Below are 19,552 nucleotides of genomic sequence, written 5' to 3'. Positions count from 1 at the left end.
AGCCTCTACCCCCCCCCCCCCCCACACACACACACACACACACAAAAAGAAATCCTGAAAAGTGCCCACTACAATTTCCCAGAGCCTGACTCAGTCCAAAACCCAAAGATGTCCAATGGTATAAAATTAAAAAAGAGAAAATCTGCATATTCTCCCATTGGACAAACTGGAAAATCTTTTGATGAATGACTTGCAAGATTAATCAATTATCACATGGCTATAATTATCCAGTTCCTTTCAGTGATCAGTTAAGTTTGATATATTTTCATAAAGCTTGTATGTTCTTTCCTGAGACATTCTGTCATATACATAACATGACTGAGTTACTGTTGTCATATAGATGGTGCCGTCTGACACGCTTGCTAGGACCTGGACAGTAAAGTATACTGACCCTTTAGTAGAAAGTTGATTTCAGACACAAAGCTCTGGGAGTCCACGATTGGCTCACAGCCTTGCTGGCACACACACAGACACACGCGCAGACAACTATCAAAGCTTTATAGTTCTTCTCCCATTTCGCCAGCGGTGGTGAGAAACTTGCAGACAGCACAGATTGCTTTTATGCAGCAGGTAATGATGTTGATGCCACTATTTAGCAGGGGAGACGATTGCACATGCCATCTGCGCTTTGGAGAGCAATCAATGGAAACAAGGATAAATGAAGAGATATCAAGGAGAGGAATCTCTACACCGTTTTCATAAAATGAATTTTGACCAGCAGGACCAGAGCTGACCCCGTCTCTTGACAAATTCTACATTTACAAAACCCTTCACGGATTTCCACTCAAACAAAGGCAGAAAATGACTTTCAGTACACTCCTCATTGGCAGGCTGCAGGATAAAGTCTTGAAAATCTTGTCTCTCTGACAGATCCTGTACTGTAATTGATAAGTAAAACTGTTTCAAAGATAATCTGTTAGTTAATCATGTGGCTGATTGATAGCACAAGTCATTTTCTGGCTGACAGCGACAACACATTGTGTTAACAAGTGATAACACACTCAGCTACACTTCACCTAAAGCCTGCCAGGAATATGAGACAGGTAGACGTTACATGAATAAAGTCTACAGTAAAGAGATCCGACTTGTATTAGACATCATTTTATACATTCTGGTTGTGATGAATTGATCTTGCCGGGAGAACAAACTGGATACTAAGCTCAATCTATATGGATCTTGAAATCAGTCAGTATTCAGGGTCAAATTTGGCCACATTTGTTCGGCCCTCATATAACTACATTTGATTCATTTTACGATTTAACAGAGGACCGACATGACACACCACTGACCCGTTCTGCAAACATGGTTTAACTAATTCAGGCTAACATGCTGTTATCAGGCTAAAATGATCCTGTTAATTCTCATTTAACTAAGTGGGCTCTAAAAAGACAGACGGATTGATTTGTTAATCCTGGACTGGAATGACAGCATGGTCTTATTTTGAAATAATAATTAATTCCAATTTATACATAATACTGTCAATGGTTAAATGACAGTAGTTGAGGTTGATGTGCAGCTGCAACTGTGAGGCCCTGCTCCTCCTCTGCATAGCCTGTACCAAAAACCTCACTTATGTCTTTAAAATCCAATGAACACAAACGAGTCTATTTGCCAAATATCAATCAGTAGAGATTTGCTGGTTAGTGCGTAGAGAAGCTAAGAAAGGCTAGTTACCTTAAATCCTGTGTGTTGGAAGATTTAAATAATTACTGAAGGTATGTGCCAGCTGTGCGTAAAGTGTGCAGGATTTTGGAGAGGTGTGAGTGTGATCCTCTGCCATCGAGTTGAGCAGAAGGAAAAACAAGCGAACAAAATCCACAGAAAAACATGGAGGAGGAGTGATAATGCCTCCACAAAGTGCCCTTTCAGTACATTTTTATTTTCATTATTTATTTTTATCTTTTATTTATTTTGTCTTGGCATGTGCTCCGACATTATCCTGCACCCCAAGCTTTTGTCTGAGCACATGGGTCAGGTCAGGGCCTGTATTTATCAAGCTTCTCAAAGTGCCATTTTAGTCTTAAGTGCTGAGAATTCATGAAATTTACTTCTACTTTTAAACTTAAGAATAAAAGCAAGTTATGAAATTTCTCAAAGCTAAGAATCACTCTTACTCTCCCAGTTATTTAAGACAGCTCCAGAGGTCTCTCAAGTGGTTAGGAGCTGCCAGTTGGGCTTGTGATGGCGCTGTGGAGACAGAGACATGCACAAATCTTTCAGGAGAGGAAGAATGTTTCTGAAATATTTGATAACGCGCAGTTCATAAGACGGGGTCGGACAGCGCAGGCATAAACTCTGTCAGCGAGTTGGTGAGGGACGTCATCTCACCTGTGACTTTACACAGTAATGCGTTTTCAGTTAAACAGAAGGTGGTGATGACACTTTGTTTCTTTACCACAGGACAAACGCAGCAGTGCTGATGATTTTGGCCGTCATAACCATCAATAAGCCGAATAGTCATGGAAACAATTATAGCACTTACAGCTCCACGCACGATGACGCGTTTCCCAACAACCCCCCCCCCCCCCCGTAATCCGACAGAAGCAAACACAGTTCATGCATAAAGCCGGCAATACAGGAGTAGTAGGGGCCTTTGGTGGCACTCATATAAAGAGAAACTTTTTTTTCTTTCATTTATTAATGTGTAGGTCTATATCGTAATGTATTATCTTGAAAATTCTTTATTGTTAAACGTGTGTTGAATATAAACTCCTCTTAGGAATTTCACCATTCAATGTGAATTTATCTGAGAATTTTCTTAAATAAGGAAATCTATTCAGTGATTGGTCCTTGGCTACATCGTCATGCAAAATCCTGTTTGCGGCACAGCAAAGTGTCGTGAATCAGCACTAAGACTGACACCTAATATTTAGTCCTACACTTCACTCAAAGTAGGACTATGATGCTTGATTAATAACTTTTAAGCACAGCTCTGAGCCAAGATTTTTTTGATTCTTAACTCAGTTCTTAGCAGTGTTCTGTTGAGTAATTAAAAGCTTGATAAATACGGACCCTGATCTTACATTAACAGGTCGAGGGGCAATTGATGAGTTGAGATAACTGCAGGTAACAGAACATGTTGAGCTCTGAGGGTTCGGGACTGGTGCAGGTTTGCAAACTGGCCCCCAGCAGAACTCGCAAACGCAAAATAAAACCTCACATGTGTGAACTTGTTTTTCGTATTACATGTTTTATTTGTTCGCAGTAATCATTTTGTGTTGTAAGTTATTATGATTATACGCCTCCCTGTATGGCATCCTGGACATTTGACAACAGTCACCGGATAAGCGCTAGACAATGGATGGATGGATGTTACAGAGTCTGACTGAAAGCTTTCCAGTTTGATGAAAAAAAACATTATCTAGTGTTAGATCCTGACCAATCCTGTCGCCATGTGGGGAGATTTAAATGATTAATGAAGTTGCTGCTGTTGTGCCATTCATGTGTAAAATTACTCACAGCCCTCTCTCACATCAGAGTTATTAGACAAAACATTCATGTTTCCGTGTGATGAATACAGGTGTTTTATCAACCGCACAGAAAAGAGCCGACATTCGACAAGTTGTTGCAGGAACAGAACACCAGTACTGACGTTTCTACAGAACCTCGGGTCATCCGGTATTTAGTTAGGTAGTTAGGTAGTTCTATTGTGGTTCCAATATGAAATACATGGTCAGTTTGAAGGATAAGAATATGTTTTCTACTTAAGTACCCTGACGTGAATACATGCCTTCACCTCAGCTAACAACACAAAGGTGGCCATAGCAAATTAATGGAGCAGAATGTAACCTAAAATAGCATATTGTATTTCTTCACTTAAACTAAAAATAGGCTCTATGCAAAAAAGGGACACAGTGTCCATAGTGACAGTGAGGCTGCATGTTATCTGCACATCCACAGGTGTATTTATGCAGAATTTACTGGCTTTCTGCCTGTGAATCCAGTGTTTTCTTATTTTGTTCAAACTGAATCTTGGTGTCCACTTTTGACATGTGGAGGTAAGGACATAATAGTGACAAAGCAAATGCTTGGTGCAGGGAAAGCACAGACAGCTGCAGCTGTTTGTCCTGTCTGGCATGTTTTGTTTTTTTACTCGTGTGTCTTGGTGCATCTGAGATACCAAACAGAAATTTGTTGTATCAATTGCAATGACAATAAACTTCCTCATATCGTTATGTCCTGCTGATTCTGAGGTCATTGTCGCGTCATAAAAAACATGCTGAATAAAACACCAGTTCCAATGGTAATTAGCCTGTACATGCTAAGGAATGTAAGTAGCACTACATTTGGTGCCAGGAAAGAAGCAAAAGGCAGGAAATGGAGCCCTTTATGTTTACGAGTACACTGCTATCGCTCCATGAACTTTGTAGACATGTAGACATACCTCATGACATGGTAAAGTAACCTGAGATCGTACACACTTTTAAAAATACTGGACATTAGATTTCTATTTACCGTTACCTCTTATAGGCATTTTTTTGGACACTGTTCAGCTTTAGCAGTGCAATGTGACGAAACAGTGACAAACAAACAATGTGGATTAAGTCAGGAATGACAGGCGCTCCGTCTCTCAGCCGTCTTTCTCGCTTGCTCTCTCTCACCAAAATACCTAACTACTGCATAAAAACAGAAATGTTCAAAACTCCAGCAGATTATTTTTAAGATCATTTTGCATTCCCTACCATCTTAATACAGTCATTTAGTTTTACACTTATTAGCAATAGGTCTGTGATCGGATATCACTTGGCAAAAGTCTAGTTTACATTTCCACAGAATGTCGGCGGGGTCTAATGTATTTGTTTGTCCCTCGCTCTTCTCCTGATCTAACAACATGGGTGAGGGAAGTGTGGAAGGAGGGACGCCAACAATCCTCTACAGCTCAGATTTACTCTACAGGACCTTTTTGCTCTGTATTCATTTAACACTGATGAGCCAATCAATTCTGAAGGATTTGATTTAAATCCCTCTCATTATTATACCCCACTCACATTCAGAAGCTTGACACTCTACTTCACTGCTGCTTCACTGTGACTTTCATATGTGTCAGATAATGCACAATGAGGTGTCTCAATATAAGGGAATAATGGACACACATATACAGTATGTGTATATGTATGTGTGTGTGTGTGTATGTATATATATATATATATTATATACTTTTTAAAATAAATTTTTATATTATATATTTTTCAACAGCATGCAGGTTACATTATTGTATATACTATATACTTATTGTATAAGTCACACTTACCTTGGTATCTGAGCAGGACTGAGCCACCCTGAGACCTCTGGCTGTGGAAGCGGATAGAGATCTGATTGCTGTGGCTTCGTACTACCAACCCTCTTATCAGAATGGACTCATTGGCCAGCATGGTGTTCTCCCCGTGGCCCACATCTTCAAACACCACCTTGTCTCCGTCAGATAGATTCACATTCATCACCTGACAGAAAATAGAGTAGGGATTAGACCATTTATGAGTCATATAAAAACAAAACACCACAAGATCTAGATTCTAGGGTCTAGAGTCACTGACTATTTAAAAAGGCCTAGGCGCTTCCTACACCAGATGATGTTCAATCTGAGAACATGGTCTTGTTCTGCACAGCAACTTGACCGACACTGTAGTTTCACCATGGTATTTCCAAAATGTTTTGATAGATTAAATCCACCTTTTGGTGCTGAGCCAGAAACAGGTACCAGTATGTATTTATTTTGTCACTGCCTCTCCTCATCTGTGTTTTGGAGGGACATAGAGAAGTTTGTTTATGACAAAACTGGACATTCTATAACAATCGTGCCTAAATAAATTATTATTTAATTCAAATCAAAATGTAATAAACCTTTGAGTTACCGGACAAATCCTGTACTTGTAGTTGGTAAATTACACATACATAAGACATGAGGCAAGATTCAAGTCCTTCCTAAGCCTAAGATATTTTCCTGGTTAACTTCAATGTGCATGTAGATACATTAACCCTTATGACAAACAAAAAATTAACACATACTGTTATATTTTAAAGAATTATCTTTTGTGGCCCCTGATTAAGTTATATTAACTTTTATTGAATTTTTGTATTGAATTTAATTTGTTACTTTTAGATTCCTTTGATTCCATGGCATCTCTACCAACTGAATGTCAGCTGTATGTTTATAATGTTTAATAATGAAAGGAAGCCACGTCAATCACATCCACAATCGCACAATTACGTAGCCTAAGCCTAAGTACAGTAGGATTCTCTTAGCAACCGGTTACCTTTTTCTAAGTCCTTATGAATTCTCCTGCACATCTTTCCTCGACCTCATGATGTTTTTCATCAACTTTAAGGAAAAGTGTTTGAGAAAAGACAAAGGATGTCATTTTTTGACAGTTCGGCCCCAGTCCCAGTTTGTACTAGTTTAAATTCAAGGGCTTTCATCAGAGGGCCATAGGCTCAGTCACCATCGTGTCACCTCATTTGGTGATAGATAGTGACTTACTTGTGACTAGTGACTTATTTGAAGAAAAGTTTATTACTTTAAATACATGTAAAATGGGGAGGGTCAGAGGCACACATTACACTCTAACACTCTAAAATGAGACGTAAACTAGTAAAAATTGAAAGTCAGTGAAAGTTAGGTTCTTGGTCCCACATCCCCAGAATATGTGAGATGTGAAGGACTTAATAAAATGACTACCCTGCAAACTCCATCAGCAGAGGCTGACCGTCAGATGCAGCTGAAAAAGCTATAAGTGGATTTCTCTGTCAAGCTGCTGTTTCCAAAGTCAAGAACGGTTATTTCTTATTATACCATATGTGTTTTTATTCTTTACACTGTTGTATGCATACTTGTTATGTTTATGCTGGTTTATCTTTGTCGTAGCTGTATGTGTGTGTTTTTGTACATTTGTTCTTAGCACTGTGTGTAGGGTTATTGAGATGTAGTGAGTCAAAGTGCTCATATTATAATTGTAATTCCTTGCTTGAAGATACTTGACCAATGCATTTATACATTTCATTCTGATTCACCAAGGGAGTGCAGAGACAAACAGAACACCAGGGGTGACCATATCAGAAAGTCATACTGTTTACTAACAACATAAAATGAGTTGAAAGCTGGTCATAAACAGAGCCTCTCTCTGCCTGTCACAGCCATGTATATGTAAATCAGATGTAAATTTCACTATTTACATAATATGCATTTGCAGTCACTGCCATTTACATCAAAATTGCCCCAAACTCGCTAACACTTTGCGACAGCAGTACCCCACATTATGCAGGATAATTTCAAAAGCGGCATAAAGGTTTTGCACAGAGTTTATCCATTCAGAGTGGCAGCCATTGTTGTTTCCACATTGTGTACCATTCGTCAGCCAGTGAGACAGCAAAGCAGAGAGTTTTTCAATTTCAGATCAGATAATAAAATGCTCCTATTATGAAAGGGCTTCAGGGCACAGGAGTACCTGCCTTTATGGATTTATTTTACATCTGAAGCTATTTGCACTTGCAATTTGTGATGAAAGGGTTATTAGTTGCACAGTTCAGGGGCTTGTTTGCACTTCAAACTTGCATGAATTTCCAAGTGGAAAAAAAATCAGCACTTTGGTGAAGTTCAGAATGTTGACCTGAGGGACTCCTTAGGTGATCTTGACCTCTGTTCAAGCACTGTCTCTGACAAGTGTAATGCAGGAAGAGACAAATATTTTATCACTGATAACATAGCATGTGTCATAATAAGCAGCCCTGGAAGTCTGCTTTGCATAGCGCGTGAGCACAAATCAAAAGAAAGAAATATGGGAAAAGCCAAAAGGACAATGTAGAGCTTAGTGATTAGAATACAGATAGGCCTGATAATTGTCAGCTTTTCTCCTTTTTCTGACAGCACGTCAGGGGGGAAATGTTGATTCTATCAGCTTTTTCATTCAGGCGTTAAAAGGAAGGCGGCTTCTTGTCTTCACACAGCCCTCCATAGATTGTATCGTCTGCCTCCTATCTCACCTAGCTGGGAGATGAATCCACAGTTCTCCTGAGAAAAGCTGCTCAGGCAGTCTGTAGTGACGTGAAGTCCGTTAACAGTATGTTCACATTATGTGAATATCTAAACCAAACTTCAGGATATTCAGGTCCCTGTTTTCACAGTGTAGCCGTACATGTTGGCAAATTACCAGTGATGGGGTTGTAGTGTTGTGTGGAAGAGGGAGCTAAGTCTGAAGGTGAAGATTTTACGAGTAAATTAACATTCCAAACCTTTCCTGAGTTTTTGGTAGTGACTGGAATTGTATAAATAAGCTTCCACAATTAGTTTCTTTTCAGGGTTTCAGGGTTTAGATATTCAGTCCGCCAGGGATATTTCAACCTCAATCTGGTCCCTAGTGTACACTTTTAAACCACAAAGCAAACACAAAGTAAGTAGGCAAGTGTGTAAACAACTGTCAATTGTCTATGTGTTTACAATGTAAAGACCAAGTCCTCATTTTGATCAATCAGACCATATATCCCTGCTTATCCTGCTGTTTTGAGTGCACAGATAAAAACATGTTCCTCCCAGGAGAACCACATTAATCTTGAGGATGATCAGTGACATCAAACATCAAAGTCAACATCCCAGCCAGTCTGGACCCATAAACTGTATAGAAGAAGTGGATGTAGTCATGGTGACGTCACCCGTTGGTTTGTGGACTACCATTCTGAAGCCTCGAGTTTGGCATTTTGGCCATTGCAATCATGGTTTTTTGCAACAAGGCACCGTACGTGATTTGGACCAGAGGGTGGGGCTAGCTAGCCTGGTAAGCTAGGTGCATTCATAATTCACGTTAAGTATGATTTTAATCAAAATGGAAATTTTGGTTGAGAACAGGCTTAAAGCGGAATAGCGCAGGTCAAATGTACATCAGCTGAGAAGTAGGTTCATTTTGCCATGAAGTCTAATGCAATCTGACTTCTTCCTGCAACCAGTAGAGAGGCCACCTGCTGTCCATTAGAAAGAATGCAGGTTTATGGCACTTCCGCATTGGCTTCACTGTTTTAGACCTGGAGGTTCACGCTTGCCTGGACCCTCACCAGTTTGTGTTCAGAACCAGCAGATCCACAGACGTCAACGTAAGGAGGAAGTAAGGACAACCTGGGAACAAATTTGTTGCCTCTTTAATTTATACTGCAACAATAACATTTCTGTTTGTGGAAACACCACAATAAAATACAATATAATCCAAACACTCTCTATCACATGATGTTACTCATCACAATCAGTCTACCTGTATTGTAATAAAAATGTGGAACTCTGGGAGGGTTTGGCAGACTCATTAAAAAAAAGATGACGCACCCAACTGTTCTGGATGGGAACACAGAGCGAGGACTGGCAAGAACTGATGGTCTTGAGGGAGTTATTAGCAGAGAGAGAAGTCCAACCTACTACTGATGAAGATGATAAGATGCAGCTGAAAGCTCTGAGGAGGAAAGCTAATAATTGGACCTTAGTTATATTATTCTGTCAAAATAATCGTCACATTATTCACATTTATTCATCCTCCTTTCATAAGTTGTGAGTCATGCCGTAAGTAGGCAGTCGGGGACTGTGTTACAAAGTTTTTCTTTTAGCTTAAAATGTAAGATGAGGGAGGAATTGATGACTGTCATCACTTAAAACCCACTTAATGCTTATATAATATGCTGTACATACATTTCATTATTCAATTACAGTGCACTTGTTTAAACTGAAACTTTACTTTCAGCCCACGTACAGTGGGAGCCTATCCAGCCTGAACGCAACATGAATGACTCATACTGTACGAGCTCAGCGGCCTCTGCAGCATGCTTGTGTATAACAAGTCATAATGTGCCGTTAATGAACTCATGGACACACCATCAGGATAATAGTGTGCTGAACAAAGGGCATCACCAAGTAATCACATTATGCCTCCGGCTCAGGGATAATAAAACACTTGAGGGAACATTGGGAGACTTAATCCAATTTGCCCTGGCACCAGTCCACCTTCTGGATAACTAACTGTACCTCACAAATATAATCATGAGTGGAGAACCCGGTTCTGGAAAAATAGTTTTTACTCTGTCAACATAACGGATCACAATGCACTTTCAAATCATTGGCTACAGTAAAAGCAACTTGAGGTATCTAAGGAAATTGAGACATATCAACACATTACTATAGTAAAATCTATTGAAAGCTACAGCAGTGGTTGTGGATGCCCTTTTTTGTTGTACTGCTGTTTAGCTGAGAGCACAGCATGATTACTGAACTGAACTGCCTAACACAGTCCTGAACAATTCTTCTAAAACTGTCAATTCCACTTGCTACAATGCATTAGCTTTAGCCTTTATAAAAACAGTAACAATAAAAAAAATGGTTGGAAACACTATAGACTGTTAATTGGTTGTTTTGAAATACTGAACCACAGAATATTCTCAAGAAGAAGAATAGTAAAACAGGACTAAGTCTACAGTCAAGTCAGCAGCTCAAAGAGCCTGTAAAGTAGTATACTAACAATAACAATGCTAACAGCTGATGGTTAGCAGATATTGCAGGTATTTGGTATCTAAACCAAAGCATTAGACAAACTGAAATTTTACCTGATGATGCCACTAGATGAAAAGTCAGAAAATCACTTAAAGTTCAAATTAGAGGAACATAAATGTCGGAAAGTCCGTGACAATCCATCCAAGGTATTGAAAGATTTCATTCAAAATCAAAAACATCAACAGCTGGTGGCTCTACAGAAGTCAGGGCATCCCAGAGCCATTAATATATGTCCTCAGAGGATGATGAGTGTCAAAACACTCAATAGTTCATGAAATATTGAGATATTTCAGTTTGGACCAAAGTGGTGGACCTCCCAACATTGCCATCACTAGAGTAATGGTACTAACATTGCTAAAGACGCACAACTATGTACACAAGTTAACGTTCTATCAATTTTGGAACCCATTGACTATCTTCTGATGACGATTTAGCCGCTGTGGGTAACGGCCAATGTTCTGTGGCTTCAGGTGTAGAAGTATAATGACTATAATAACTTAATCTTTCTTGCACTGGTCTGATTAGCAATCTAAGAACCCGTAGGCTATCATCTGACGATGATTTGAATGCAGATACATTTTTTAAAAGCTAATCTTGTTACTTAACTCACACATTGTGAAGAGGTGCTGCTTTTGACATCGGTAGTGATGGAATCTTGGCTAGGCTATACAATAACTATCCAAAAATGTTGAACATTCAAACACTTAAGTTTATCACTCCATACAAATTATGTAAGTCAGAGATTTTCATAGTGGGAGGTGGGCCTCCACAGGGGGTATCCAAACAGTTTCAGGAGAGGCTCAGTAAATAGAAGTGAAAAATTACATTAGTTGTGAAAAGGAGGGAACATAAATAGACTACATAGACTAAATGTGTGAGATTTGGGTTCAGAGATACAGTAGTGATGGGGATGTTTAATGTCTTTCCCAAAGTCAGAAACAAATGAATGCCTAAGCACAAATCTTTTTTGAAAGCTCCTGATGAGAGTGATAAAACATTTAATCCATGTCATCATTATGATATAAGTGGAGGCAAATAATATGACTGTGACACAGTAAGCTCATGATGTGTGCGAAGAGGTCTGAGACTGGGTGGATGGATGAGCAAGTGGTAACCACCATTGCTGACTGTGGTAATGTGACGCCTGTACATGATCCAAAAATTTGACTTTTATATTGGAGAAGTAGTTCTCCATAGCCACCAAAATACACATTAGCGGAAGTAAAATAGATATTATGAAATAAACATCTCATTTTTTTAAGTCAGGATCTAGTGGCCAGTGGTACTGCACTTCTACATTAACTTGAATGTGGTTTTCAGCCTTGGTGGTAGTCACTTTGCCTGACCACAAGTAGTCACTTGGGAAATGTCAGATCAGTTTAATTTAGCCTTGGCTATGTTAGTTGGAGAACAAGCCATAATAACAATTCTTAACCCTAAAGCAAAATAAATCATTGTTAATGTTGGCTTAAACTTTTCCTGACAAGTGGCCTCTTGTGGTCATGCAACATTAGAGTCCTCTCTAACCTTCAGTTACACAGGTTATGTTTTTTTGAGGACTTGTATGAGGAATTATTAGAAATTACTAGCATTAAATCTATTACAACATAATCAGCGAGGTAAATCAGATTATACTTTGCTGATCAAAAAATTATGTAAAGGCAAAACTGATTATCTCTAAAAAGCAGTGCGATGGGCAGATGCAAACCAATACAAATTTAAAAATGTGTGTGTATGTAATATTGTGTATATTAGCATGCAATCAGTTGTTCAAAATAACTTTTATGAAGAACTGATGTTACACCACATAAAAGCCCTCTACTGAAATATATTCCTCTTTATTCCATCATGTAACTAACATGTATATACTGAATAACTAAAGCCTCATAAAAACCTCTTGTCTCTTGCAGCAATGCAGCAGAGAATAGAAAACACTGTGCACTGTGGTGTAAAGAGAAAAACCTCTCTGACATCCATTTTCTTTATAAAAGCAACAAATGACAGCTGAATAATTCAACTGACACTCCCTCATTAAATATAAGCCGACAAATTTGGGGGACAGCATGGAGAATGAGAGCAAAACAGGGACAGATGGAACCCTGGGATATGGTGTTGACTAATAGATCAAAGTCTATAAATGTGTGTGTAAATGTGTGCGTGAGTGTGTGGAGAGACGAGTGAAAACAAACACAGCAACACAAAGAAGGAGACGGAGAGAAATAAGGGGGAGATCCAGTGTAAGGCAAAATCATATTGAAAGTTGTCGACTGTATTTCTGGATTATATATTCTTGTGTTCTCCTTTGAGACTCTTTGTTGATTTTATTTTGTGTAACGCAGATAGGAAGTCAGGCCCAGCACAGAATAAGAGGTCTCTTTACCTCTAATTGCTCACCTCCTTCAAAACATCACACTGCCTCTCTTCATCCCTAATTACAGCTTTATAATCTGCTAAACCTGCCTCTTAAACGCATCAAACTGTGTTTTATGTATCACCCTATCATAAGACTGAAATACTGTATAGTCCACATGTTTCTATAAGGAGATGTATGATGTGACTGAGTGTGTGTGTCTGCTAATTGACGGCAGTAATTAAGAGGGAGGTGAGTAAATAATGGAGTTGAGGGAACATCTGTTTCAGCAGGAGAAGTTGATCACAGTGAAGAGAAAACAGAGTAAATGCCACTGATGAATGACATTTTTTTCTCTTCTTCCTAACTCTCTCTGAAGTAAGAATCCCAGCTGAGAAAATATTAACAGGTAGAGTAGCACTGAAAACTAAATTCAGACTTCCAATTACCTCACAACCTATATATAGGTTGTCTCCATCTGTTTAAAGGATAAGTCTGGTGTTTTATGTATTAAAATACACAAGAATATGGACTTATATATATATATACTGTACTACTGTGTATATATATAAATATATACTGTAGATCAAGTAATATTACTTCCAAACACAAAGTTAATCTCCTTACAAATGGAATAACCATGTCCAAAGGATCATGTGGCGACTGTGGCTCAGGAGGTAGAGCGGGTTGGCCGTTAATCGGAAGGTAGGCGGTTCAATCCCTGGCTCCCCCTGGTTGCGTGTCGAAGTGTCCTTGGGCAAGATACTGAACCCCGAATTGCCCCTGGCGGCTGTTCCGCCAGTGAGTGTGAATGTTAGTTTCCGTTTGAGCACTTAGGCTCAGTGTATGAATGTGTGTGACTGGTGAATGCAGATGTAGTGTAAAAGCGCTTTGAGTGGTCGGAAAGGCGCTATACAAGTACGGAGCATTTACATTTACATGTGACCTTTCAAATAGACATTTGTGAAACATAATTTTGGAAATTATGCTGCATTCATGTTAATATAAGTTATATTAACTTGAATGCATATTTTATTATTAGTTAATATAAACAAGCTATTCAGCAGAGCCACTTTGCTCTACACAATGATTTGATCAGAAACATTATATTATATTAGATATACAGTCATAAATGGACCATTTCCAAATCACTTTCCCCCGATGGCTATAAAAGGGCATTATATCAAGTAGCTTACATTAATGGACTGTACAGTACTTATCAATAATGAATAAACTGTTGCATATTAATTGCACTAGAATTCTTTTATCATTTTCCCAAGAGTGATTGTTGCAATAGATTGCACAAATGTTCCTATTTTTGAAGCACTGAAATCTTCTCACAGTCCGTCAGTGTGAGACATGCTAGTGTTTTAGTAAAAAGCTCTCTGCAGCAGTCTGCCTTAATGACCAGAAAGAGATAAGATTATAATGCGGCAGGGCATTCAGTCAACATTCACTAATCCACTTTAACCAGACTTTTACCTTTATTGTTATTGTAGTGCTTGTGTTTTCTTATTATATTAATTTGTTTTGTGCAAGAACACAAATAAGCTTACTCAATTACTTTACATTTTTAGCTTATTTTTCAAAAGCGAGATTAAGGCTGGATTTTAATTACTTTTACTGTAAATGCCCTGAAAACACATTTTCTCAATCAGCTTCTTACTATGAGTAGCAGGATTCTGCATGAACACACTACTTTCTTAATTTTTTTCTCTGTGGACCAAGCTCAAGGCCAACTTATACTTCTGGGTCAAATCTACGCTGCAGCCTGACTTGTACCTCCCCAAAAACGTAAGTACATGTTGTGGTGACCAGGGGTGGACTAATCTGGCATACCGGGCAAATGCCCGGTGGACCGATGCATCCATGGAGCAGGTATAACGTAAATTAATTATTTATAAAACTGTTTAAAAAATGGGCCAATGTACTGGCCCAGAGCACGGACAGCGGCCCATTGGTTAATTTTCTATACTGATACTGGGCTGGCCCAATCCCATCTCTTATTAGCCCCAAGTCCTTCTCCCTCTGGCCAAAAAAAAGAAAATCTTGAGATGGATGCCGGCAAATGTGCCAAAATAATCCATATGATACTGCATTAGTTTTAACATAAGCTTCAGTACCCGACACTGTGCAGTCACAGTCAGGAGTAAAGGAGAGCTGTGGCCACTGCCAAGAGGAGGAGGCGTGTGACAGCGAAGCAGAGTGACAGAGTCACCGCGATGGCCGAGGAACACAGAGAGCAGGAGGAGAGTGGAGGTGAAGCGGTAAGCTTGAAGTAGCTCAACCTGTAGGGAGGGAGCAGGGAGGGAGGGTCACAGGTGTCTTGTCTTGTTCTCGTGACCCCAATATTACGCATTGCCACGTCCTGTTGGCTAAGTGTTTCGTCACACCCCTCATCTGAGCCCTTAAATGTCCCCACCACTTTTCAACACAAAGTGACACCATGTGTGCGCCATGCCATAATGATAATGATTATGATTACTTCAACTGAGGTCAATGATAATAATATAATCGCAACATCATAAAATGAGACTCACTCACGGCCAAACAGCGCAGCATAAAGCTATTTGACATTGTTTAGACACTCCACCGCCAACTTGCATTTTGGTGGTGAAGTTGCACAGCGACACAAGAACACCAAGGCACAAGGATAAATGCTCATGACCGCCTACACCATCGGATACGGCGTAGAAACGAAGCAATTGGCCTTTAGTTGTGAGAAGGTGATGTCATGTGTTTCCGTGCACCAATCCGGATTTAGCAATATTGTGAATCAGACATCATTACAGCTGGTTAATTGTTTGTTATTGTGAGTCACATCTTTTCAAACCACACCCACACTGGCTGGTCAAGCAGAGGTTGTATTCTGCTAATTTTCAGGTTCAAAATCCTATTTAGTGGTTGCACCAGAACAGGTTTACATGGTTTAATACTGCAAATTGCGAAGCTCCTCTTTTCAGGAGGCTTTGTTTTAGCTATGGAGTAATACCTCTTGTCTGTAAATTATCTTTGTTGGGAGTCTCACTTGCACAGTTCCTAGTTAAGGACTACTAGCCAATCAGAAGCAGAGAAGGGCAGGGCAGCGAGAAGCCGGTAAACAGCTTCGGTTCAGCTGTACATGTTGCCGACCAGCTTGGCAACATGGACTGAAGCGAGAGTTTCAGAGTGGTGAGTTATTAATCTGTAACAAAAGTATCTTTCATCCATAAAGTTTTAACTGAGCTCTGTCTCTACATCACAGTAACAACTTTATGTCCACTGACTGCCTGGAGGGTAGCTAGTGTTTGGAAGGGAGAGGAGAGGTGTGCTGCAGCTCAGTGTTTTTCTACCAGTGTTTTTGAGGGCGTGTTGGACTAGCCTAGTTTGGCGAGTGTTTAGCTTTCATCCCTGTGACGTTACAGGCTGGACTACAAACAAGCTGTTTTCAGGCAGTTCAGAGCAGAGTTTTCTGTGGGAGATGGGAACTCACTTTGGGCTGGACTTTGGGCTTTTTCACTTTGCAAATGTATTACATGCACAAAAAAGATATATAACTCAATAAAGAAGGGAGGGAAAGCCAAAAAGAATAATATGACCTCTTTAAATTATTCATAAATAACACCTACAGATGTTTTAATTTATTTTAAGCTTATAGGCAGGAATGTTTATTGTTATGGAGAAATACTTCAGATATGAAATTAAGATATCAGGGGCTTTAATGTCTATTTGATTACTTTCCATTTTTTAGGTTTTATTCTCTTAAAAAAGGTTCACAATGCAGGAAATGTCCAAAGGGTTGCCAGAGTGAATAGATAGCTACCTGTGTGAGACAGGTTAGGCAGGATGACACTACAGGGTTTTGTAAAGGCAACTTCCACACTGGTGTCATTTGCATGTAATTTAATCAAGATACTGAACAGCCGTGCGTAATGGTGCATGCGCTCTGCAATCAGAGGCTGCAGATATATAAACTGCCCTCCTACCTTCAGATGGCTTAATGAACTGAAGTAGAAGCTTTTCATACAGTATAAAGTAGCTGTGGACAAAAGAAGAAGCGTGAGAATGTCAACAGTCACATTAGCTTTCTTAGTTTCTTATTGTAGTAGCAAGATGATGTCTGAATCCTCAGCCTAAGAACAGAAATATCTCTTCTTCCTTTTCACTGCCTCATCTGCTACTCCAACATGACCGCCACCATGCAGTCTCAGTCTAATTCCATCCAAGCTATCCACGCACGCCTTCAGTCCCCAGAACATGTTTCAGCCACTGACACAGCATCAGCGTCTCTCTTCACTGCCAGGTCTCGTGTTCAACAGCACTTCACGTTCAAACCACCCTCATTCTCTGGCCTCCATAGCTTCAGCTCTCACAGGTGGGCAAACACCATAGCCAGAGAAAAGGCAATAACTTCTTATTCAGCCTTGACTGGCAATCTGAATCCTAAATTTGCCTACGGAAGTAACATTGTGTATCAATATCTCAAATCATTCTCTAGCAGCCGTTTTCTAATTCCAATCAAATACAATGCTCTTCTTCAGACAGTGAAATACTGGTCATGCTCGCTGGTGGTTCCCAGGCATTTCCTGCAGGAATCATGGGCACCGAATGTAGAGGGTCCAAGTGACCAGTGGTACAAAATGCATATTACTAGTGGTGGTTCAATTGATGTTGTGTGTGAGGGATCCTAAATCAGACAGGCAAGGAATATTCCTTTCATTCATGGGTGGATAGGGTGCATAATGGATTGATTATTTCTGGTAGATGGGAAAAGATACCCTTAAACATAATACAAAATACTACATAATTATTATCTTTACAACAAAAATATTAGAGGGATAGATTTGACCCCCACCTTCTTCCACCTTCCACTGTACCCTAAATGCTGAAATTACATGTGAAGAAATAATAAAAATCAATTGATTCGCTGAAAAATGGGAAAAGTCCCAATCCAATTGGATTAGGACATTTACAAGAATGATAGGGGTCTTCAAGACACCTACTTGAAAGAATAAACAAGCATATAAAGACTGTATATTGCCACAAACACAAATGAAGCTACGGTATTATTACCCTAATACCAACAAAGGGCAAGATTTGGGGGTGGTAGGTTCTAAAAGACCTCTCACTATTGAACACAAACCAGCTAAAAGACTCATTCTCCCAATGGGTAAAATTGTGCATGCAGAGCCAATGGGTTTAGTTCCTGGATAAAGCTCTTTTCTCAACTTCAGCAAGCTGATTGTTGATTTTAAAATAAAAAAGAAGCAAAGACACACACCTCTGTCTACATCAGTGGAGCTGAGGTAGAGCAGGTGAACAGTTTAAGGGTCCTTGGAAAAAGCATCACAGAACCTCTCATGGTCATCACACATCTCCCACTGAAGAAAGCTCTGAACCAGCTGAATCTTAAGAGGGCAAAACTCCTGTGCCATGTTCTTCTTAACCTTTACAGAGGAACAATAGAAAGCATCCTGAGTGGGAGCATCAGAAACTGGCATGGAATGTGCATAGCCCAGGACAGGATGGCTCTGCAACGGGTGATTAAAACTGCTCTTAAGATCATTTGTACCAAACTACCATGGTACTGGTGAGGTGCCTGCGCAGAGCCCAAAGGATACTAAAGACAGTACCCAGCGAGCCAAAGCCTGTTCAGTGGTGTCTTGTTATAGGACTTCTGTGCTACTTGTGGATTGGCCATAACACCATGTTCGAGCAAAAAGTCGTTCATAAGTGTACTTGGTACCAGAACACCTTAGGCCAAAGATCAATGATCAATTTTATGGTAGTATAATAAGACCTGTGGCCATATGTTTAGGACACTAAAGAGCAGAGAAAGAGCAGATAAAGAGAGGATCAGAGCCGTCAACTGATCACCACCAGGTGGTGAGTTGGATCAGATGGTGGGGGAGGCTGCCGGACAGACCTGGTAAACCCAAAGCGAGGGTAAGCTGGCAACCTAAGAATCCGCTGTTGGACACTGGTGGAAAAGGAAGCCATCGAGCTGAAGAAGGAGGCCTTCGGATTTGGTTGACTCAGGGGTCTCCTGAAGCAGCAGATAGGTACCAGGAGGCCTGAAGGGCAGCAGCTTCTGCGGTTGTTGAGCCAAAAAGCCTGGTGTGGGTGGAGTTCAAGGAGACTATGGAGAAGGACTTTCAGTTGGCCTCAAGGAAGTTCTTCGACGACTCAGGAAGGCTCTCCCTTAGAGATAGGGTGAGGAGCTCTGACATCTGGAGGGAGCTCGGAGTAGAGCCGCTGCTCCTTCACATTAAAAGGAGCTAGGTGAGTTGGTTTGGGCATCTGATAAGGATGCCTCCTTGATGCTCTCATTTGAAGGTTTCCAGGCATGCCTAACTGGGAAGAGACCCCTAGATAGACCCAGAACTTACTGGAGGCTAGGGCTGCAACTAACGACTGTTTTGATAGTCGATTATTCTATCGATTGTTGAAACGAGTGATCTACTATTCAGTTTATGAATTGCAAAATTACACCATGCCTCTTATTTAGCTATAAGTTGAGGTTGTTTTAGGTGTGCGCTAATTAAAAAACAAGACAATAAAAATGAATACTGCTTTCAAAAATACATATTTTAATGAACGTTTCTGCGGCAGCAACAGAAATTTCCACTGAAATCAAGTCCTTTCATGGACCAAACCGGTATATACAGTAAGAAATCACTGCACAATTACTGTCAGAGCAGCTTACACAC

General features: G+C 40.0%; 2 protein-coding genes across 5 annotated transcripts in view; one reads left to right on the top strand and one right to left on the bottom strand.

Moving 5' to 3' along the window:
- The window catches only part of pipox (pipecolic acid oxidase), a 1,053,392-nt gene that overhangs the window by 806,984 nt on the left and 226,856 nt on the right, over positions 1-19,552 (top strand). The gene's annotated exons all lie outside the window — the stretch shown is intronic.
- The window catches only part of sez6b (seizure related 6 homolog b), a 234,389-nt gene that overhangs the window by 84,461 nt on the left and 130,376 nt on the right, over positions 1-19,552 (bottom strand). Inside the window, exon 4 of the mRNA XM_046072890.1 lies at positions 5,252-5,441. Within this exon, the coding sequence (XP_045928846.1) occupies positions 5,252-5,441 (190 nt within the window). The remainder of the gene's footprint in view (positions 1-5,251; positions 5,442-19,552) is intronic.

Source organism: Micropterus dolomieu, linkage group LG17 (assembly GCF_021292245.1).
Source record: "Micropterus dolomieu isolate WLL.071019.BEF.003 ecotype Adirondacks linkage group LG17, ASM2129224v1, whole genome shotgun sequence".
NCBI classification, from domain to species: domain Eukaryota; kingdom Metazoa; phylum Chordata; class Actinopteri; order Centrarchiformes; family Centrarchidae; genus Micropterus; species Micropterus dolomieu.
This window is presented reverse-complemented; position numbering and strand designations above follow the sequence as displayed.